Here is a 20411-nt window from a genome sequence, read left to right on the forward strand (position 1 = left end):
GTCTTACACGTTAAAAATATTTTATGAGCTTCCTTGTTCTTTGGGTCTGCATTTATTTTATCTTTGTTTCTTTAAGGCTGTCAGAGCTATACACTCCACTTCCTTGTTCTGAAAGCTTACAAAATAGTAATTACAGTTCAATCATTGTCTTTGCTGACAGCTCTTGTAATTTGTCTATATCATAAACGTGTTTCAGCTCTTAATCTTTTTCGGTTTCGATTGATAATCATTAAAAATACAAACAAGCCGTTGTTTCTGATTGTCTCACGGAAGCTCTCTGGTCTGTTCACAGACTCTCTGGCAAGTAACACAAGCAAAAGCATTTACCGCAGAGGATTTTAAACGCTATAGCGACGTTGCTTTTTGATCCTTCGATGTCGGCTCTTCCTATCATTGCGAAGCCAAAGGCTGCGAAGGCTGCGCCACGACCATCGCAATTCCCAAAGACTATAAAATAGCAAATCACATGTCACCACCGTGTCAAGGATCCGTCAGCCGAGCACCATACGATACGAAGCGGTTGTCGTTACTTCATTCTCTATTTCTGTATTTTTCCAGGGCCACCCTCCTACTTTGGAGCTTTTTCGAATCCCCTGAGGTTAATAATTTTTGCTTCAGACAAATATAGAGGGATTGTGAACAGACTTGTTGACACGCAGCGTGGGGAGGAACGTTTTGTGACGACAAGGCGTGCAGTTACTAAGATTTTCGACGAAGTCCCGAGCAAGTCAGGTTTTGTAAACTTGATGCAGTGAGTGGTCATCGGTGTCAGTGGTGTAAAAACTGAAACGGGCTAACTATGTTTGCGAAACCAAACGGAGCTGCTCGGAGCGAAATAAGTCATGAAGAGGTAGTGGAAACTCAGTTAAGTAATCTAACGGTCATACCTCTCTGTGGTAACCTAAAGGGGACTAAAACCCAGGCAATCCAAAATTTACCGTCCATTCCATTCACTGTAACGCTTCCAACAAACCGTCTCGGTGCAATGAAAATTTTTGTGCAAAAATAGCAAATTGCGTAACGTAAAATTGTTATGTTACGGCAAAGTCCAATTTGCTAACCGACCCTATAGACTTGTAACAAGAGTAAAAAAACAAAAAAAATCGTCGAAAACGTAGCCCAAAGCGCGAACCCGGAAACGACTTCGATTAAAGGCTTGGGATGTCACATAAACATTGTGGACGTTTGCGAAGGGTCCAGTAATTTGCGTACATCGTAAAAGTCTGCATGCGAGCCAAGTGGCCCATCAGGCCGGAGCTTATCCCGGTTTCTGTAGCATGAAGCGACTAGGAGTATTTCTACTCCCCCCTGGATGGGATGCTAGTCCATCGCAGGGTTACCCCCAGCATTAAGTTGGCCGGTACTCATTTATACACCTGGGTGGAGAGAGGCACTGTGAGAGTAATGTGTCTTGCCCAAGAACACAACACAATGTCCCCGGCCAGGGCTCGAACCCGGACCGCTTGATCCGGAGAAGAGCACACTAACCATGAGGCCACCGCGCCTCCCATACATCGTACATCGTAACACAAGTCAACCAACGTGCTGTGCCCTGGAGCCCGCTCATGAGTAAATTTCGACCAGTCCAGTCAGGCTCGATTCAACGTCTGTTTTCTCGTTTTCTTTCCATTTTTGTTACATGGAAATTTTGATTTGGTTTCTCAGTATGTGACTGAAATGTTTTTTGATTGAATATCACCCGGCTACAGTCTTTCAAGTCCCGTTTGCCGGTTGGCGGTTTATTTTCCGCTGTTAAAAAAAGACGAAAAACAGCTACCAATTTTCCGTGTCAATTCCCAAAAATGAAGCACACAGTAGAAGCTAAGACACGTGGTTTTTTTTTTTTGTTTTTTTTTTATCCAAATAATAATTATCGGAAATAATTACGCTTTGATCGCATTAGAAGATTATTCAAGGTACATCTGAGAGAATCTTTCCCTTATCTCGTATATCATTTAGATCGGGTAACAAACAGCTGTAGAGAAGCAGCAGAGTAACGATTTTTAAGTGCCGGAGATAACTCTTGCCAGTTTTTATTGCACGCACTTGACATTTTTCGCTCCCTTGGCTGAAATTATTTGTTTTCTGTTGATTTTAACATGGAGCTGAAAATGAAAACTGATCTTTCGGTCATGGTCATGATAATCACTTACACGCTGCTCAAAATAGCTAGACGATTATTTTACCAATGGTTATCTTAGAAATACTTCGTTATGAAAATTACTTGAAAAGCAAACACGAAATGTTGACAACAAACGAACAAGCCTAAACTAATCAGATCGATCAAGTTGCCAAGACAGAAATGGCACCTTGAGGAAAAAATTAAATCATCAATTAGCGCGCATGGCTTGTCCGGCAGCAATACTGAACGACAAAATTAAAGTTGATTCGAAGTTGCCCGTCGTAACTCCATGCTGGCTTGGGCTCGAGGAAGACTGGTGCTATGATTCAATTCCAAACAAGTAGCTTTCGAACTGTTTTTTCAGTTCCGACTCAAAAATTTAAGGATTACTTTCGAAAGTTTTACAATCGTGGAGTAATAGCTAGTTATTTATTCAGCGTCACTTTCCAAAGAGTGAATTAATCAACGTGGGTCGATCCATATAAGGCTCGTTAACATCAAGTGAAACAGCATATACTGAAGGTGGCTTGTCAGTTTTAATACTTCCTCAAACTCGAAGACAAAGATGTTTCGTCATGTTCTTCTTGGTTTCATTGTCTTCCTTTCTCAACTGACCGTGGCCGTAGCCCACTTGTGTAGCGCTAACAGCTGCGCGGACTGCGTCAGCTCGCGTTTCATTCAGTGTAGGTGGTGCAAGAGGGATAACAAGTGCCATACACCAGGCGCTGATGCCGCGAGTCCTTGCAGCAAAGGAGAAAATGTTGCTAAGCCCTCTGACTGCGAGGACGGAGTGCCCCATTATAATTCTGAGGTATCGATGAAGATGTTGCTTCTCTCAGCGGTGGCGTACGCCCCAAGTCACAAACAGGAATGCCTCGAAAAAGTTCTGCCATATGAAAAGTTCCAACTTCAGCGTGTGGCTACGCAGAAGTGTGACATCTTCGAAAATGAATGCTCTGGCTATGTTGCTGTGTCGCATGCCCTGAAAGCTGTCGTGGTCGCGTTTCGTGGCTCTGCAAAATATGAGCAGGCGGTATTCGAATTCTTGGAATCGTTTCTTTCCCCTGAAGTTAGCTTTCTCAATGGTAAAGTTCAATCCTACTGGAAGAGAGCCTTTTTTGTGTTATGGCCGAGCATGGAGGCGGAAGTGAAAGCTCTTGTTGTGAAGAACCCATCTTATCAGATCTGGGTCACGGGACATTCCTTAGGAGGAGCAATAGCTTCGTTGGCGAGTACTTGGCTCGCTTATTACAACATAGCTCTGCGTAAAAACATCATCTTGTACACGTTTGGCATGCCTCGGGTTGGTAACTACAAATATGCTCTGCAACACGATCAACTGGTCAACAACAGTTGGAGAGTTGTTAATTACAATGACTTAGTCCCTCATTTTCCATTTGTAATGGGAGTACCAAATAAAGAACGTGGTCCGTACCATCATGGCGTGGAGGTTTTCTACAGTGAAGAGGCCGTCAGCGTGAATTCTACACACAGGGAGTGTCACGGGAAACCGTACGACGAAGATGCCACATGCAGTTTCTCGGAAAAGGAACTCTCTATCCTACGACACTTGAGGTACTTTAGCATTCACGTTGGATCGTTCTGGATGGAAAAATGTGTTCAACGGCTTAGCGTAAAAGGATCGAAAGCGAAATATTTAAGGGTTAAAAGGAGCGAGGCTTCGAAGGCGTTTCACGGAAAATAACGGGTTTTTCACGTTCTATTCATTTACTGTCCGTTTTTCTCTATCATGACAAATTGATAATAATAATAATAATCATCATCATCATCATCATCATCATCATGATAAAACATTTCTATAGAGCACACCACCAACTAGTTGTCCGGGGCGGATCATTTGATTTTGATGGAGGAAAGAGGGAGGGGGTGCGGGGTATTCTTTTTTGGATTTGTTCCACGCGGTGTCGCCAAAGGGACGTCCCTTTTAGCAAGGCGAAGGGGTAGATATAATTGTTCACATGACAAGATAGTGATACTGTAATGTAATCATGTTGCTTTCTAGTTGTCAAAGTGTAAACGAAATAAAACGATGGAGATTCTCAGTGGCTATTTGTATGGAATGTTCTACCAGAAGTTTATTATACCTCTTCTTCCCCTGGTTTGGTCAAAGCTTGAGATTAACTATAATACAACTGAATTTTTAACTCAGTCTGATTTTCAGAAAGGAGTTTGTCCACGGGCAGTTCAGAGCACAGTTTTACAGCCGAATTGCATGAAATTCGCGTCCCTCGGTGTAATAGCATTTTCAAAACGCCTTTATTTCGAGCGACCTAACTCGGTCAAAAAGTTTTTTTGGTTTGAAATGCTGTTCTGGCTTTCTCTGCAGGCAAAGCTAAAGAATTCCCGATCACGTAGAGAATAAAAAACCCCAAGAGAATGTGTACTCAGTTTCCCCAAGTTCGTCAGAGAACACTTAATATAAAATCAAAAGAATCAAAAGCACCTGTCTGTTGCGATGAATAACAAAACCCTGGTCACTCAAATCTTGACACTTGTCCCCTCACCCAGACGAAATTGAATTGCACGCAATTAATTTTGTTGTTTTAACAGCATTACAACAGCTCAACTTGATTAATCTGAGCTCTAGCACTTGAAGAGTTTTGAGACAATAGATAAATAAAGCAATCATCGGTAACGTAGTAGCGATGATATTGTTCTGATCTGTCTCTTCTTCACTAGAGCCCTTAACACATCGCAACACAAACTCTTATTCAGCAGCCTTAAGCGGCCATTCGTTTGCCATGCGGACCTACATTTTTCCCACTTTCGATTTCGCTCCCAGACCCCTAGCTGGGATACAAGTGACGCATTTGCCAACTTTTTATGTTGTGACGGTCAATTTAACTTCGGCAACAATGCTGGCAATATGACTATAATGTCTACAATTAAAATTGAAATCAAAATAAAAGCTCTTTTTAGCTGGAGTGTGTTTAACCTCTTTTCTCAATTTCTCTAATATTTAAACAAGTTTAATAAAGACTAAGTGCCTCTGAAACGAAACTTTCGTACCTGAGATTTTCGCTTAATTATAATGTTTGAACCTAACTTGAACAAACTGTCAACTTTTTTTTTCGCAAACGGTAGGCGACAACTGCTTTTTGAGTCGGGCGAATTTGGCTGGTTGAGGCCAAAATTGGCGGCCATCTTGGCACGGCCAACACAACCTTGTGACGTCACTGGTTGTATTACTCTCATGCCGCGCTGAAAATTACGAGTGATAACGGGAGAACACACTAGTGTTCTAACCCCAAAAAACATCTTTAGGACATCGCAGAACTGCAAAGAAGTCAATAACAGTAGCCTTAAACGTGAGGAGGCTCGATCTTCGATTTTTGCCCTTTTCAAGTTTTTTTTTTTTTTTTTTCAAAAGAGAAAAAAATATTTGTTAGCGATGTTTGTCCAGTGAGGTTTTCATAATATAATAATTTTCTGCTGATAAATACGGGTTGTAGTGTAGTACCAATCTTGAGACTGAGATCACGCATTTTCCTTCTAACCGCGTTAGCTGATGTTTGATCTTTGAAGGGTATATATTGGGTCAATCGATATCATAACATTTTCAAAACGCTTTTATTTCGAGCGACCTAGCACGGTCGAGATGTTTAACTTTTTATACTGTTCCGGCCTTCTCGACGCGACAGGCAAAGAATTGCCCATCGTTTAGCCTGTGTACCTGGCGGTTACCGTATAGAGCGCAAAAACGAGTGGCCAAGCCGCGAGTGGTCTGGAGGAAGAATGAGTGTTTTTTGTTTCTCTCACCAGGCCCCTCGGGCTTGGCCACTTGCTCGCTACCCTGCGTGCAGTTGGTTTCTCCTAAGCTGAATCTTCTGCTTGGCGCTTCACATACGGTTAACCTCATTGCGCCTTTCCCTCTTGGACACAAGCGTCCAAGATAAAATGTCTATATACATGTAGGTAATCTTGGGAAATAATGTACGAAGTTTTTCCATGCTCTTCACAGAGCACGAAATATCCAGTCAATAGAATAAATAGCATTTGTCTGTTACTGGGAATACCAACACCTTGGTCACTCAAATTTTGCCACTACCTCCCTCACCCAGACAACAAAATTGAATTGCAAGCAATTTATTTTGTTAATTTAGCAGCAGCATTACAACAGCGCTTACAAAGCTTTCACTCCTTACTTGAAATAATCTGAGCTCTAGCACTTGAAGAGTTCTCGGACAATAGATAAATCAAGCAATCTTCGGTAACGTAGTGTGATGGTATTGTTCTAATCTATCTCTCCTTTACTAGAGCACTGAACACATCAGTAAATCACAAAACAAACGACTCTTATACAACACCATTAAGCGGCTATTCGTTTGGCATGCGGACCTACATTTATTTCAACTTTCGCTCCCAGACCCCAAGTTGCAAGACAAACCGTCCTGCTAAATACTTTCTAGCGACCCATGTCTCTTAATCCTCTCTAAGAGTTTTGCTGCCAGCTTATTTATGGTATTACGTTCAATTTAACCTCAGCAACAATGCTGGCAATATGCTGATAACATTAACACGTCAAATTCGAAAGTAACAGCTCCTTTTAGCTGGGGTGTGTTCAGAATCTTGTCTGTCTCAATTTCTTTAATAATTCATCATGTTTAAACAGAAATAATCACCGCGACTTTGGAATACGGTTTTAATCCCAGTTTTCACTGTTGTTTGAGATTTTATTGAAAAGATATATCAAACACTCGAGACTGTGTTAGCCAGAATTACTCTACCACGCTTGGTATGCCATCTTTCTTCTAGGCGTTTTGAAAAGTGATAAAACAGGGAGTAACGTTTTTCATATAAATCGATCTGCACTCAAAACTGGTCACTGGCAACCAGTAATCGGTAACAAAAGAAATTATTGCCTTGATAGAGAACTAACTTCTCTCCAGACCGTCAATAAGCATGAAGTTATGGAGAGCTGTGAGGAGAATCTGCACTTTGACACCACAGCTTTAAAGAATAAGAAACAAGCCTCGTTGTCCACAATTAGTGCTGTGACCACTGGATGGTCTTAAGGTCGACTCCTTCTTGAACCATCTCCCACAATGGGCTGCAAGGAATAAATAACAAACACTGAAAAAGTTTCCTTTCCTATATAGAAAACCGAAACAACGATATTAAACAATCACCAGAAGAAAGGTAACGACTTGACGAGAAAAACGCGGGAAAATTCGCTTGGTGTGGTATTATTTACGTACGTGTTGGTCAATAGAGCAGACGCAATGCGTTGAATGAATGAGGCCTGTTTCCTGATGATGTACTACACAGAATTTCCTACAACGCGGCTAAAAAAGTATTCGTCGAAAAGCCGTTTTATTGACAGATACTAACAAATATTGCTAAAAGGAAGGTTTTAGGTGTTACCAACCTCATCTCACGAAGACGCTTGACATGCTTAATTGTTCTTTCCACAGTGTAATCTATTTCTTCTTCTGTTGTGAACCGTCCGATTCCAAACCTGAAAATGGAACACAATCAGCGAACACATAAGCATCTCGCTCCCAAACCCGCGCGGTCGGCGGTGTCCGAACGCTCGACTGAACAAAATCATGACATATGGTAACGAGTTTGCGACATGAGACCATTAGAGTAGTTGGGCGGAGGTTCATTCCCAAGTCAAAAATATTAACTCTCGCCGCTGACTGCCATACATTTCTTTCCATGTCAGTGCTGAGAATTTAGTTTTAAATCGAAACAATATTCCTTAGTTCATGGTTCCTTTTATTCTCGTCACCAGTCTCCACGACAATGTAATAACAAAGAGAAATTTTTATGTAATTGCTCATCAATCTTGTCTCGCTCTCGATCCAAATCTGATAAAATTGATACAGTTGGGCGGAAGCATATATATGCTTCTGGTTGAGACTTTGTAACGAAATATCGATTTAAAAAGAATATTACAAAAGAGGAAAAACTTTACCGAAGTGCAAAATCTACAACTTTCCTTAACTAACATGCTGCATAACATCATTTCAACAATATCCGCGAGAATCGATCTCCAGAGGAAACAGCAAGCCGTTGCATACCAACAAAGCGGAGCTTAAGTAAACCATGACAGCGACGCCAACGAGAGCGTCAGCGGTCACCAAACAAAAGGTTTCGCGCACAAGACAACAGCTCTGCACATGCGTTCTAAATCTTTGAATATGTGTATGAAATGACTAAGTTCTGCGTATTTTGGAGAAGGTGAAGCACGACGCCTAATTTTTCGTATTTCCTTTTCTAATTGAATGAACGCTGTCATCATTACCTAATTAACCTGAGAAAGTTTTTAGGAGGGTAGACGTACCGAACAGATCTAGACACTGAGACGATGTCGGAAAAAGGGAAAAAATTCGAAGGCAAAATATAAATACTTTTTTCACCAGGCGTCGTTCTGGGCGTCGCGACCGTCATTGCTAATAGAGGCATGTGCAAACAAATTTGTTTGCTCTTTGTGCAAGCCATACCTGATAGAGGAGTGAGCGAGGTCTTCATCGGCACCTATCGCTCGGAGAACATAGGAAGGCTCCAACGAAGCTGACGTACACGCGCTGCAAGGAAAAAGAATTATGGTTAACGTGAGTACCATTGCCACCTCCTTTTAGACCCAAGATCAGCATCGAAAATCTTCTAACCGAGTTTCAACATTTTCCTCAAGTGCACTTGAGAGAATTTGACTTAGAATCGAGTTGCTCTTCAGATGGTCGAGTTCTTTATTCTAAAAACGTAAACTGACTGACTTAGCGTCGTCGTTAGTTTGAATAAAATTGAAGAACTTAACGGCTTCACGGTTTTCATGTTAAAGACGCGTAAAATATACATGTGGTTGTGACCACATTTGGGTAAACATTTGGCGTTTGTGCATTCATGTAACACACTGTTATGTCCCCACCTTCCTGAAGACAGCGCCACGTCCTTAAGAGCCATCAAGAGACTCTCTCCCTCCACAAAGGCAAATGACAGGTTCACACATCCGGGATAAGAATGTTCCGGGTCACCGTTCCTGATCACGTGAGTTAACCCGGCTGCGATGCCATTCACCAGTCGATTGGACAGCTCTGTTACCCTTTTATGGTCATACTGCAGAAAAAATTAAAATAACGAAGATACGAAGATAAATCAAACACACAAAATGAGAGGCCATCACTGTATTCTTTAAAGGAATGGTCACATCTTGTTTCATGCTCTCATTACCTCCTTACAGGCTTACAACAGGACTTGAGAACAAAGACAGGTTAGGGCTTATACACTATTGTGTCAAACAAAAAGTAAATGAAATTGCCTGCAGAGGAACCTCTGCTTGCGGAAACCGTCATAATGCAGACACCTTTACATTATGGACAGTTCATTTAATTAAAGGAGCAACGTCATGGTTTGCGCATCTGGAAAAGTTGGGCCTACATTTTTTAAGTTCGTCGTTTGTAATCCTTGTTAATCTTCTCCAGCCTTAACCAGCCTTGTTCCTTTACGGTTTATTATTACCTCTTTGCTGTTTTTCTATCTTAGTAAACTATTATTTTCAGGTTACCGTCAATTTAAAGATAATTTCGTACGCGGCCAAAATAACTCAAAATACCGAGACTGAGCTCCTTTAAGTTCCAGAGAAGCCAGAATCCATATAATCTCTCCATAAAATTGACTGTAAGCTCTAGTCACTCGGTGCCTGTTTGAAAGAGTTTCTACTGATATTTTACACGCTGCGGAGTTTAGCTTATTTGTTTTGTTTTTGCAGTTCTTACTCTGTCGGTGAAGTGCTTAGATTTTGCTGCATTAAATGACTGGGGCTCATCATTGCAAGGAAAAAATTTTGGAAGAATAAAGGAAACCTTGGAATAGGGGAATCTATTGATTCTGAACTAACAACACAAGTTTACCTCCAGTTCATCCATAGCCACTTCACAAGCTGCTCCCAGCCCAACTGCTAACACGTGCGGTACAGTACCACTGCGCATGCCCCTAGAGATAATCACAGACTCATATTGATTACCAGAAAATAGTGTCAAATACTGTTTTAAATAATAAGTCAAATTATTCTGGCATTTTGATTGACTCTTACTTAAGATTTATTGGAAGAAAGACGTATAGATGAAGTCATGAACAGCTTTTTGTTTCTTTATTATATAAAACAGATAGATCCCATGTTGCCGTGAATCTTTTCAGTAATAGATCACAGAAGACGTCAAAATGTGATAAGAATATCTGTGATACACTCGCCTGATGGCTCATGTGGCTCTTTTTTTGTTCCTACAACATTTTGACGTCTCCTGTGCATGATCTATTACTGGAAAGACACACGGCAACATGGAATCTATTTGTTAAACATGTAACAAACACAACCGCAAGAGTATAATCTGTCATACAAGAGCTGAAATCAAACCTGCTGTTAACCAAACAGAACGAGATTTCAGAATTTTGTGATAGTTTTGATTAATAAGTTGATTGTGTGGTTTATAATACCTCTCCTGTCCTCCTCCACTCTGAATAGGCTCCACCCTCACACGAGGCCTTCTCCTGATGTACAAGGCACCGACACCTGTCACAGTTAATTAACACAAATAATGGCCTAATGACCAATAAACAAATTCTCCTTCATTAGTCTCCACACATCTCTTACAGTAATACATACATAATTATAGTAACGAGAATTTGCTTAAGATCAAGACAACTTCTCACATCTTCAAAAATATCCGTAATCGAAGTATTATTTTTTCTTATATAGAAAATGTTTTCCACTACTTATGTTTTGTGTAGTTTGAGATTATTCAAACTCAAAACAGAAGGCCACACAATATAAACAGAAAATCCTACCCCAAAGTTACAAAACTGAAATCAAAATTATCCGTAATTCTAGGTTAGTTTTATCGGGTTTTGAACAATCCAGCCCTGATGCTTATGCTTGATTAAGCTATAAGCAATAGTTCTTGGAGAGATTTGATGTCAATCAAACTTTAGTTTAGTCTATGAGACACAAACTCTAAATCTAGCTACAGGCACATGCCATAGTTATTGTGTATGTGTTCTTAGGGAAAGCACTCCACCCTCACAAATGTTCCTCTCCAACGAAACTAGTCTGATGACAGCTATACTATAACATTGTTTTGCCCATACTCTTGGAGATTTAAAGAGAAAACAGAAGGGGTGTGGACAGACTACATTATACAGGGAATAGAGAGAGAGGCACTGTGGGAGTTAAGTGTCTTGCCCAAAAACAAGACATGATGACCCTTATCCGGGCTGAAAGGAGCTCAGTCACGGTTTGCGCATATTGAAAAGTTTAGCCTCAATTTTTCAAATTCGTCATTTGTGATCCGTGTTAATCTTCTCCATCCTTAGCCATCCTTGTTCCTTTATGGTTTATCATTATCTCTTTGGTGTTTTTCTATCGTATTAAACTGTTATTTTCAAGTTTCCTACCATTTAAAGGTAATTTTGTATGTGGCAAAAATAACTCAAAATACCGTGACTGAGCTCCTTTAAACTCACACTACTTGGTGTGGACTAAAGAAAACTGGATCATGGAAATGAATTACCACCTCCACTTAAGGCAGTTAAAGGAAATACAGTCTGAAAGCTCAGCAATACACCTTTCTGAGACAGAGGATGTCAAACAACAAAACTAAGACTAAGAGCATCCACGTTGCATTACACTGTAATGCAAATGAGAAACACTAACTGTGAAAAGGGTTATCATACCTTTAGGTCCATAAATCTTGTGCCCACTGATTGACATAAGGTCAATCTTCAGTTCATTCACGTCAAGGGGAATCTTACCAACTGCCTGAGCTGCATCTGTGTGGAAGAAGATTTTGTTCTTGCGACAAAGGTGTCCTACAAGAGAACAATGCATTAATTTTTTTTTAGTAAACTCAGGAATACTGTACATATAGAGAAGGTTCACATGCATGCCTTTTCGTCAATCTATCACAATGACCATTACACTGTGTGAAGTCCAGTTCTGTGTGCAATCTCCTAAATAATTGAAGGATTTCATGCAAAAAGGGCACATATCACCCAAAAAGCGATATACATGTATGCCCTTTTGCACAAAATCTTCAATTAACCAACACAAACAACCACAAAGCAGGAGCTCAAACATGATTTCAGAACAAACTGGATAACATGTATAGCTGTACCTACATGTAGCCCATACACGTGTGCGACTTCTTGGTAACCATCAGATTTAAGAACTTTGCTTTTATTGTTATGATTTAATAGTGTTTTAAATATGTTTGGCATTTGGAGACCAAAGGAACAGATCCACATCTCATTACAGTGATAATGCTGTATATGAACAATTTGACCTTAACTGTGCCACCTTCCCAGAGGATGTTAATTGTTTTCACCAATCAAAATGTAACATGTAAAGTGATGGAGGTGAAATCCCAGATGTTAATCACCTTTGAGCAGGCTCTCGCATCATTTTTGCAAACTCACTGACACACCAAAGTGGAAAGCCAGAAAGCAGAGTTTCAGTGCAAAACCAAAATACTAGAGCTTGCTTGCAGGCTAAGATGTTAAATATTATACTGGTACACAAGCCCATGTTGATGGGTCAACTCCATGCCTGTCACTTTCACGTCAGAAATCAGTCAACAACATAACTGGATAGCATTTATTTAGCATCATACACAAGATACAGCTGTACTGTCAATAATGAATATTAACATGTACATGTAGGTGTGTAGAGTTTGTATGAACTTTGGCCAACTTGAATCTACATTAACCTGTCTATGAGCTGACATGGAGCCTTACCAATTTCCTTGACAGGTTGTGTGACACCAATCTCATTGTTGACTGTCATCACTGATACAAGAGATGTGTCAGGTCTCATGGCATTCTCAAGTTGCTGTTGGTAATGATCCAAAATGCACATGTCAGAAAAAAAATTTCTAACTTGAGGTTGGGTAACAAATCAATCAGTAAAACCTTTCCCTTGATTTTGAATGTCAAAAATAGCGGCCAAACTGATCAACCATCACCTCATAGAAATCGTGAGCTGTGGATCTACATGACTTGAACATTGTACAGTTGGACCTCACTGTGTTGAATTTGGTCAAACTACCCGCTATCTCGTACTCATATCATTTTCCCTTGGATATACCTCTTCAGTCTTTTACTATTGTTTACTATGAAACCCTGCTACTGTGTGTTTTTTATTTCCCTTGGGGGTTTGACATTGCAGGGTAACTTCAACTGAAGACTTATCATCATGTTGTTAATTAATACAGCCTTAAAGTACCAGTCAAATATAAGTTGACAGCCACCTGAAACTCAAACAGCTATACTTAATCCTCGAAAAACAAAATATTTTAGTCAAGTTGTTTCAGTTTTAAGTTGAGACATTTGAGTTTCAAGTTGAGTCATGAAGCTTCAAGTTGAGCTGTTCAAGTTTTGAGTCAATTTAATTTAAAACAACTTACATTTATCGACTTATCTACTGCTTGTTGATATTCCTTGTCAGTTTCTTTTGTTACGTATTTGAGAAATCTCAAATAAAAATAGCTTCTTGAAAAGTGTCTTGAAACTCAAAACTGGAGACTCAAAACTTGACTCTCGAAACTCAATCCTTGATTCTCAAAACCATCATGATGGAGTTTCAAGTCGAGATTGTCAACTTGCCATTGACCAGCACTGTACCTACAGCTTTCGTATTTCAGGGTTACAAAAACCTTAAAATTAGCATACACTACCTGTAAGTCAATCAGACCATTTTTCATGACAGGTAAATAGGTCACGTCGAAACCTTCACTCTCAAGTGCACGACAAGAATCCAAAACACACTTGTGCTCCTAAGGACAAAGCAAATAAAATTGCTTTAAACCTTGCTGTGGTGAGCTTCCTACTGTCACTTCATGCACATGTAAAATTGCAACACTATAAAATTAAATTATATGTGATAAGCCACAAAGCATGGAATTTAACTTAAAGTGAGTGTTCATATCATACTCACAGTTTGCGTTGTAATGACATGCTTCTTGTTCTTTTTGTAAAACCGTGCCACTCCCTGGAGAAAAAAAAAAATGTGTATTTGATTACCTTTTCAACTTTAAAATAGAGGTAGGTGTTTTTGTCTGTTTATAATGTACTTTCCCTCTGCTCTATATGAATTGCATGGTAAATCAAGACAATCAGCTTTAGAATTTTTGATGTAGGATTTTTTTTTCTTACACATACTCATCGAAGCCACATTACCATGGAAAAAAATAGACACTCTGGGAAACAGAATGATTTCCATTGCCTGTCTCCTTATTTGATATTGTATGGAGAAATGACATCTTTCTGCTACGTGTACATCCAAGGAAGCTACAGTAGAAATGTGAGCTGTAAATGCCCCACCATTTCCCATTGTTTCCTCCTACTGCTAGGCTTGTGAATAGCTTACAAAGTAAATTTCGCTAGATTCCAGTTGAGGTACATGTAACATGAGAATAACAATACAAAATCAGGGGCAGTTCCAGAAAATCCAAAAAAAGGGAGTCAAAGAAATTGTGGCAGAACGCAAGTCAACCCTCGGCCAACTGAGAGAAAAATTCCCCTCTAATGGAGGTTGGTCAATTTTTATTGAAAATAAAAAAGGGGGGAACACCCCTTCAGTGCCCCCCCTCCCAAATCTGCCCCTGAAAAATGCACCACAAGAAGGAAATCCATGAACATGTTAACGCATTCCTAAAGATCTAGAGCTCACTTACTGAGAGAATCAATTAGAGTCTTCATTCACAAGTTGTCATTGTATACTCATTGGACTGATAAGAAGACACGACTACTGACAGAAAAGATTTGTTTTCAAGGTTGACCAGTGAACAATGCAGTTGGTACAGTGTAAATACCTTGACAGAAATGTTGTTTGATTCTGTAGCTCCACTAGTAAATACGATCTCTTTTGGATCTGCACCAATCAAGTCTGCTACTTGCTGTATCAAGAATAAATTATAGTTGAATAAATGTCAAATAAATGTATTACATCATTATTGATTGCCAGTATATATTCATGAACAGTAAACAAAGAAACCACATGCATGCACTGTCCTGGAGGGGAATGGTTATGAAGCCGGCCCGCCAAACTTCAAAGGAGGGATCAAAGATGACAAGATTTACAGAAAGCTCTATTACTGTGTACAATGTACAGTCTCTGAAGCATATGAACTCAGTTAAATCACCTTGCTTTCCATGAGTTCAAATAGCTCAGTGGATAGAGCGCCCGCCCAGTGTTTGGGAGGTCATGAGTTTGATTCCTGTCAGGGACTCAGATTTTTTTCTTTGTCCCACGCTTGTGTCATGTTGATCAATTCACCTTTCAAATTTCATTACTGAGCTTAAAATTCACCATCTTTATTCACTTATCAATGCACAATCTTTGTTTGTTGCTTTGCTGACTGTTGCTGACTGTTGCTTTGCACTGATGGTGCAAAACATTTCCTAGTTCCTCTTTTAGAAGTAAATAACTGAACATTGTGTTTTGTGCACAGTCAAGGTCAAAAAATGAACAAAAACGTCATACAACAAAGAACTTTAACTACTGGTAATCCCAGGATGAGTTAAGTCCCCCATCAAATACATATCCATCATTTCCAGGGTACATAATTATGCATGTATCTTATCACATTCCCTGGGCAAATTTGGTCTGGTGTCTGGAAAACCGAATAGCGAATAGCGAATAGTCGCAAATAGTGAACAGCAAATAGTCGTGAATAGCGAATAGTCGCAAATAGCGAACGGCAAAGAGCTCCAAATAGCAAATAGCGAATAGTCTTGAATAGTGCGAATAGTGGTGAACAGTCTCGAATAGTGGTGAATAGTGGTGAATAGTGGCAAATAATGGCAAATAGCAGCAAATCGTAGCAAATAGGGTACCCATGCCAGTATCTCGCAGTCAACCTCGCAGCAACGTAGGATGGGATTTTCCCACTAAAAAGCACAGACGCTTATCAGGAGAAAGGTGTTTCTAAACATAATTTCTTCTGTTTTAACCACTGCAAAAGTGTAAATACGTCTTTATTAGATTATCCTTGTGTTTTCTGTTTTCTTAATGTCTGCAATGAACAGCCCTAGCCTGAGTCCGGAGAAGAAAAGGTAATAAATTCACTGAAATTCTGTTGCTTATTTGGATAATTAATTAAGACAGGATATTCGATTTAAAGTGGTCACCACTGACGACTATTTGTCACTATTCGCCACTTTTTGCGACTGTTCACCACTATTCGCACTATTCAAGACTATTCTTGGGACTATTCGCTATTCGCTACTTGCGACTATTCGCTATTCGGGTTTTCCAGACACCCAATTTGGTCAGTATAATTATAGTACCCTTCTGGGCAGACAAAGCTATTGCGATACCAGTAATGATAGTAACTGGTTTCTTGCCCAAGCATATGAAACCAGGATCTAGGGTTTCAGAAGTTGTTTGGATCAGAGACTTTTAGGCGGGATTAGGTACATGTAACTTCTGTCAAATATACACAATGTATAGAGCAGCAGACTCTAAATGAATACACGTATACAGTGGAAACCGATTTTTTGAACCTCCAAGGGCAAGGAAAGCTGGTTCAAAAAATTGGATAGTTCAAGAAATCAACTTGAAGGTAAAATTACAGTGTTCAACTCAGGAGAGGGAGACAACTTTTGGTTCAAGTTAATGGGAGGTTCGAAACAATGAGGGTTCGAGAAATCGGGATTCCATTGTATAGCTTGTTACATAGAACATGCAAATATCTGAAGTTAGAGCTGTAGTCCATGATTCACGACCCTTATCACAGGTGTATCCATACATGTATTTACCTTTCTGGCATGTTCTACAGCTTGCTCACTTTCCCAGCCATAAGTGTGTGTACGAGAATGTGGGTTTCCATAATAGGACACTGAGTAAGGCATCATTGCATCCAAAACACGTGGGTCCTAAAGAAATGGACCATGTACATGTAAAAATGGTCTAAATAATAATTGCAGTATATACACCACAAAACCCACATTGTGCAGGTCCTGAAAATATCCATACTCCCCCCACAGAAGGGATTGGAATTTCCTGGGGGGTGGGGGGGGGGGGTCTGTGAGGCCAAAAAATTAAAGAAATGTGTGAAACTTTATTGGAATTTCCATAGGGGTGGGGGAGTCTTAGAAAAAATCCCTTTCGTGGGGGAGGTATGATTATTTTCTGGAACTACACATTTTCTTTCTAGGAAAACAGATGAACTATAAACAGGAGTTAACAAGATTACACATACATGCACAGTTGAATCTCTGTTAACACATGCCTTATGTAAAATTCGATACTTTGAAAATCACTGAACCATGGAATTGACTTGAATTTTTGTACAGTGTGACCACTCCCACTTTCTTTTGCTGACTGCCACCCCCCCCCCCCCCCCCCTTGGATTCATTTGTGTTGTTGTAAGTTGACTGTAAGCAAAGTTCAAACTAAAGGTGGGGAAAGGGAAAGGATTATGATATATGTGTTAAAAATAGTATTTTTAACACAGAAGTATTTCATATCCACTTCTTTCCCTTTTCCCTTTGCTTACAGTCAAGTGACAACACAATTGGTGAAACCAAGTTTTGATTACCAGTAAACTGTAAAATTTTACAAATTATGAGTAAGGGTTTAAATGTTTTGGCTCTGTTTCAGACTTATAGTCAGGTAATTAAACTTGAAACAAGTGTGCAGCTTGTATAACAAGACTACAGTAACTTAGCATATAAACAAGTAATGATATTGCATGATACATGTATAACCAAAGAAAAAAGATCTGTTAGCAGGTAACGCTAATTTGTTAGCATGAAGTGCTAATCTGTTAGCATAAAGTGCTAATCCGTTAGCATGCCTGCTAGCATGTAGTGCTAATCTTTTGGCATGTAGTGCTAATCTGTTAGCATGTACTGGCAGTGGACTGCAAACTTGTGTAATTTTGTGCAAAGTCACACACATCATAGTACCTGGGGGGGAGGGGACGGGGGGTTGAACTCTAGTTTAAATGGCAGAAAGTGATGACAAAATGTGTTTTCCATGCTGAGCAAATCCAACAAAAAAACTTTTTCTTACCAAAGGAGTAGTTGCTTGGGCATCAAGATAGAGAGGTCTTAACTCTAATGGTTCATCTTCTAATAAATAGCATTTAGAGACAAGGAAAGTATTAAGATATTACAAACTCTGCAAGAGTTACATATAGTAGATACTTTGTGATCAAATGTTCTCACAGCTACATTGTACAGTGTATAGACCTGAAATCTACCATGTTGAAGACATACCTTTTCAGGGATCTACATGTCTATAGCATGCCCAATTGGATGTCAAATCTTATGCAGTCATGTAATTACATGTAAACAATCAGAGGCAATTTAGAACTTGGTTTTCACATGATGCCATAACTGCCGTATTGGATGATTGGTAACTTTGTGCCATCCAACATTACTGCTAGGCCTTTTTCAATTAAAACTCTCAGGTGGGGTTGCAAACCATCAGATAAATACTGTTTACCTGTAGAGCTCACAATTCATCAAATGTTTCATGTCAAATGTTAGATGTAGAGCTCAAGTGTACAAAACTCAAGCATGCAAAGACAGATTACTTATGCTTGTCCCATTTCTATCCAGTCAGGTTCAAACATTAGTAAGTGGCACTATAATGGAACATTCCATTTTTTTTTATCCACACCCCTCATGGAGGGCAGATTCCAACTACCTAGATTTTTGTTGTCAACACCTTTGAAGTTTGCAGTTTGAAAAAATTTCACGACAGGCCCTGTGTCAGAGGTTGCCCTCCATGTGGGCGAGGGGTGCGGATAAAAAATGGAATGTTCCAAATCTGTAGTTTACAGACTGTAGGCACTGTTTTACATCATTTCTAAATTACTAGGCTGATGTTTACAACTTTCCAGAGCTTTAAATCGGATCATGTGTACTAAAGGCATCTACAGTCCAATGTCGATCGAAAGCCTTGATCAACCTCGATCAACACTCAGTTGACATCTTGATTGACACTTGATAATTGACATCTCGATCAATACTTGGCCGACACGCGATCATCCTCTTAATCAACACTTGATTGACAGTTGGTCAATAGTTGGCCAAGTATTGACCGACTCATATGTATTGCTCCATACTCAATGGTATGTCTACAAAAATTAGACTCTAGACCAACTGTTGACTAAGATGTAAATCAAGTAGCGATCGAGGGTATTAATTGAGGGTAGACATTCGACTGCAAAAGCCTTTAGCACACATGATCCTTTGAATCAAATGGCAAATCTTCGATCAACATACAGTATCTGATGGACTGAGTTCAAGAAAAATTCAAAAGAGCCACATGTAAGCTTAGGAAGAATGATGCAAGAATTAAATTAACTTGCGACAACAAAGATTAAAACTTAAACTTTGAGCCACAAAATACAGCTCATCATTTCAGAAAGACATTTTCATTTGAGCACATATGAAATTATAGTTGTGCAACAAAGTTGTGCAACAAAGTTGATGATCATACGCTCAAAAAAGAAAACAAACCTGTAACAGATAAGGGTGCAACATTAGAATTGGTTTCGTCAGTTGCTGTCGTTTTCAAGCCATTTGTAATCAAAATTCGGAATGACGATGAAGTCAGACGTGGTTTAACCAGCAGTCGTCTTAACATGGTTGATTGTAAGTTTCCTTTTTACGACGTTTGTACAGATAATTTCAACCAAACCGTATGAACTGATCCTTCACTTCTTCCAATGCAGTGACATAACATGGGAGCAAGATGCTTAGACGCCAAGCCTTCAAGGTTTCCCGGACTTACATGCGGAATCCCGCGGGAGATATCTAGCACTTTCAGCCCTTCGCGTTAGGACCAACTACCTGGTTGGATTTACTTTTGGCGAAGAATAGAAAACAGTGGAGTTAATGAAGCTTAGAAAATCTGATTTGCTTTTCTCCTACGCTGTTTTACCACGGGGCTTGGTATCGGTATAGGCACGCAATGCGTACACGATGTACACTTGACATTCGCCGCCGATAGCACAAGTGCACCACAGCTAGTTGTCGTTCTTGTTTAGAGCTCACTGATAAAGAAGTACTCCTTTCTAAAATTCCATTACCCCTAGATAATTTGGATCATATGTCAATAATTTTTTTTTTTTTTTTACATGACTCAAACTTATATTACATGTCATTACTTACAATTTTCTTAGGTCTGAGTTTATAACAATGTTACAGGCAAAAGTTTTTTTTTCCCTTTTTTTTATGATAAACAACCTTTTTGCGTTGGACATTAATTTCTTTTGCAACATATAACGTAATAACTAGTTGAAAATATGTGAAA

The 20411-nt window shown here is 39.6% G+C and overlaps 2 protein-coding genes across 3 annotated transcripts; one reads left to right on the top strand and one right to left on the bottom strand.

Moving 5' to 3' along the window:
* The first annotated feature begins 2645 nt into the window (after positions 1-2645).
* On the top strand, positions 2646-5065 carry LOC145465835 (lipase ZK262.3-like). The gene has a single exon (XM_081449590.1). The coding sequence runs from the start codon at positions 2688-2690 to the stop codon at positions 3825-3827; it is 1140 nt and encodes a 379-aa protein (XP_081305716.1). The 5' UTR covers positions 2646-2687; the 3' UTR covers positions 3828-5065.
* A 1148-nt stretch (positions 5066-6213) lies between these two features.
* On the bottom strand, positions 6214-20232 carry LOC145465315 (cysteine desulfurase-like). 2 transcript variants are annotated; one of them, XM_081449093.1, is made up of 14 exons: positions 19616-20232; positions 18159-18217; positions 16901-17017; positions 14953-15036; positions 14076-14129; positions 13816-13914; positions 12878-12971; positions 11819-11953; positions 10583-10658; positions 10000-10081; positions 9018-9205; positions 8593-8676; positions 7512-7601; positions 6214-7193 (listed from the first exon to the last, which is right to left on the bottom strand). In XM_081449093.1, the coding sequence occupies exons 1-14, from the start codon at positions 19740-19742 to the stop codon at positions 7130-7132; spliced, it is 1353 nt and encodes a 450-aa protein (XP_081305219.1). In that variant the 5' UTR covers positions 19743-20232; the 3' UTR covers positions 6214-7129. The 2 variants fall into 2 exon arrangements, with proteins under 2 accessions (XP_081305219.1, XP_081305220.1); XM_081449094.1 differs by lacking the exon at positions 19616-20232 and adding an exon at positions 18509-18825.
* Positions 20233-20411: the final 179 nt, after the last annotated feature.

Source organism: Orbicella franksi, chromosome 13 (genome assembly GCF_964199315.1).
Source record: "Orbicella franksi chromosome 13, jaOrbFran1.1, whole genome shotgun sequence".
Taxonomy (NCBI): Eukaryota; Metazoa; Cnidaria; class Anthozoa; order Scleractinia; family Merulinidae; genus Orbicella; species Orbicella franksi.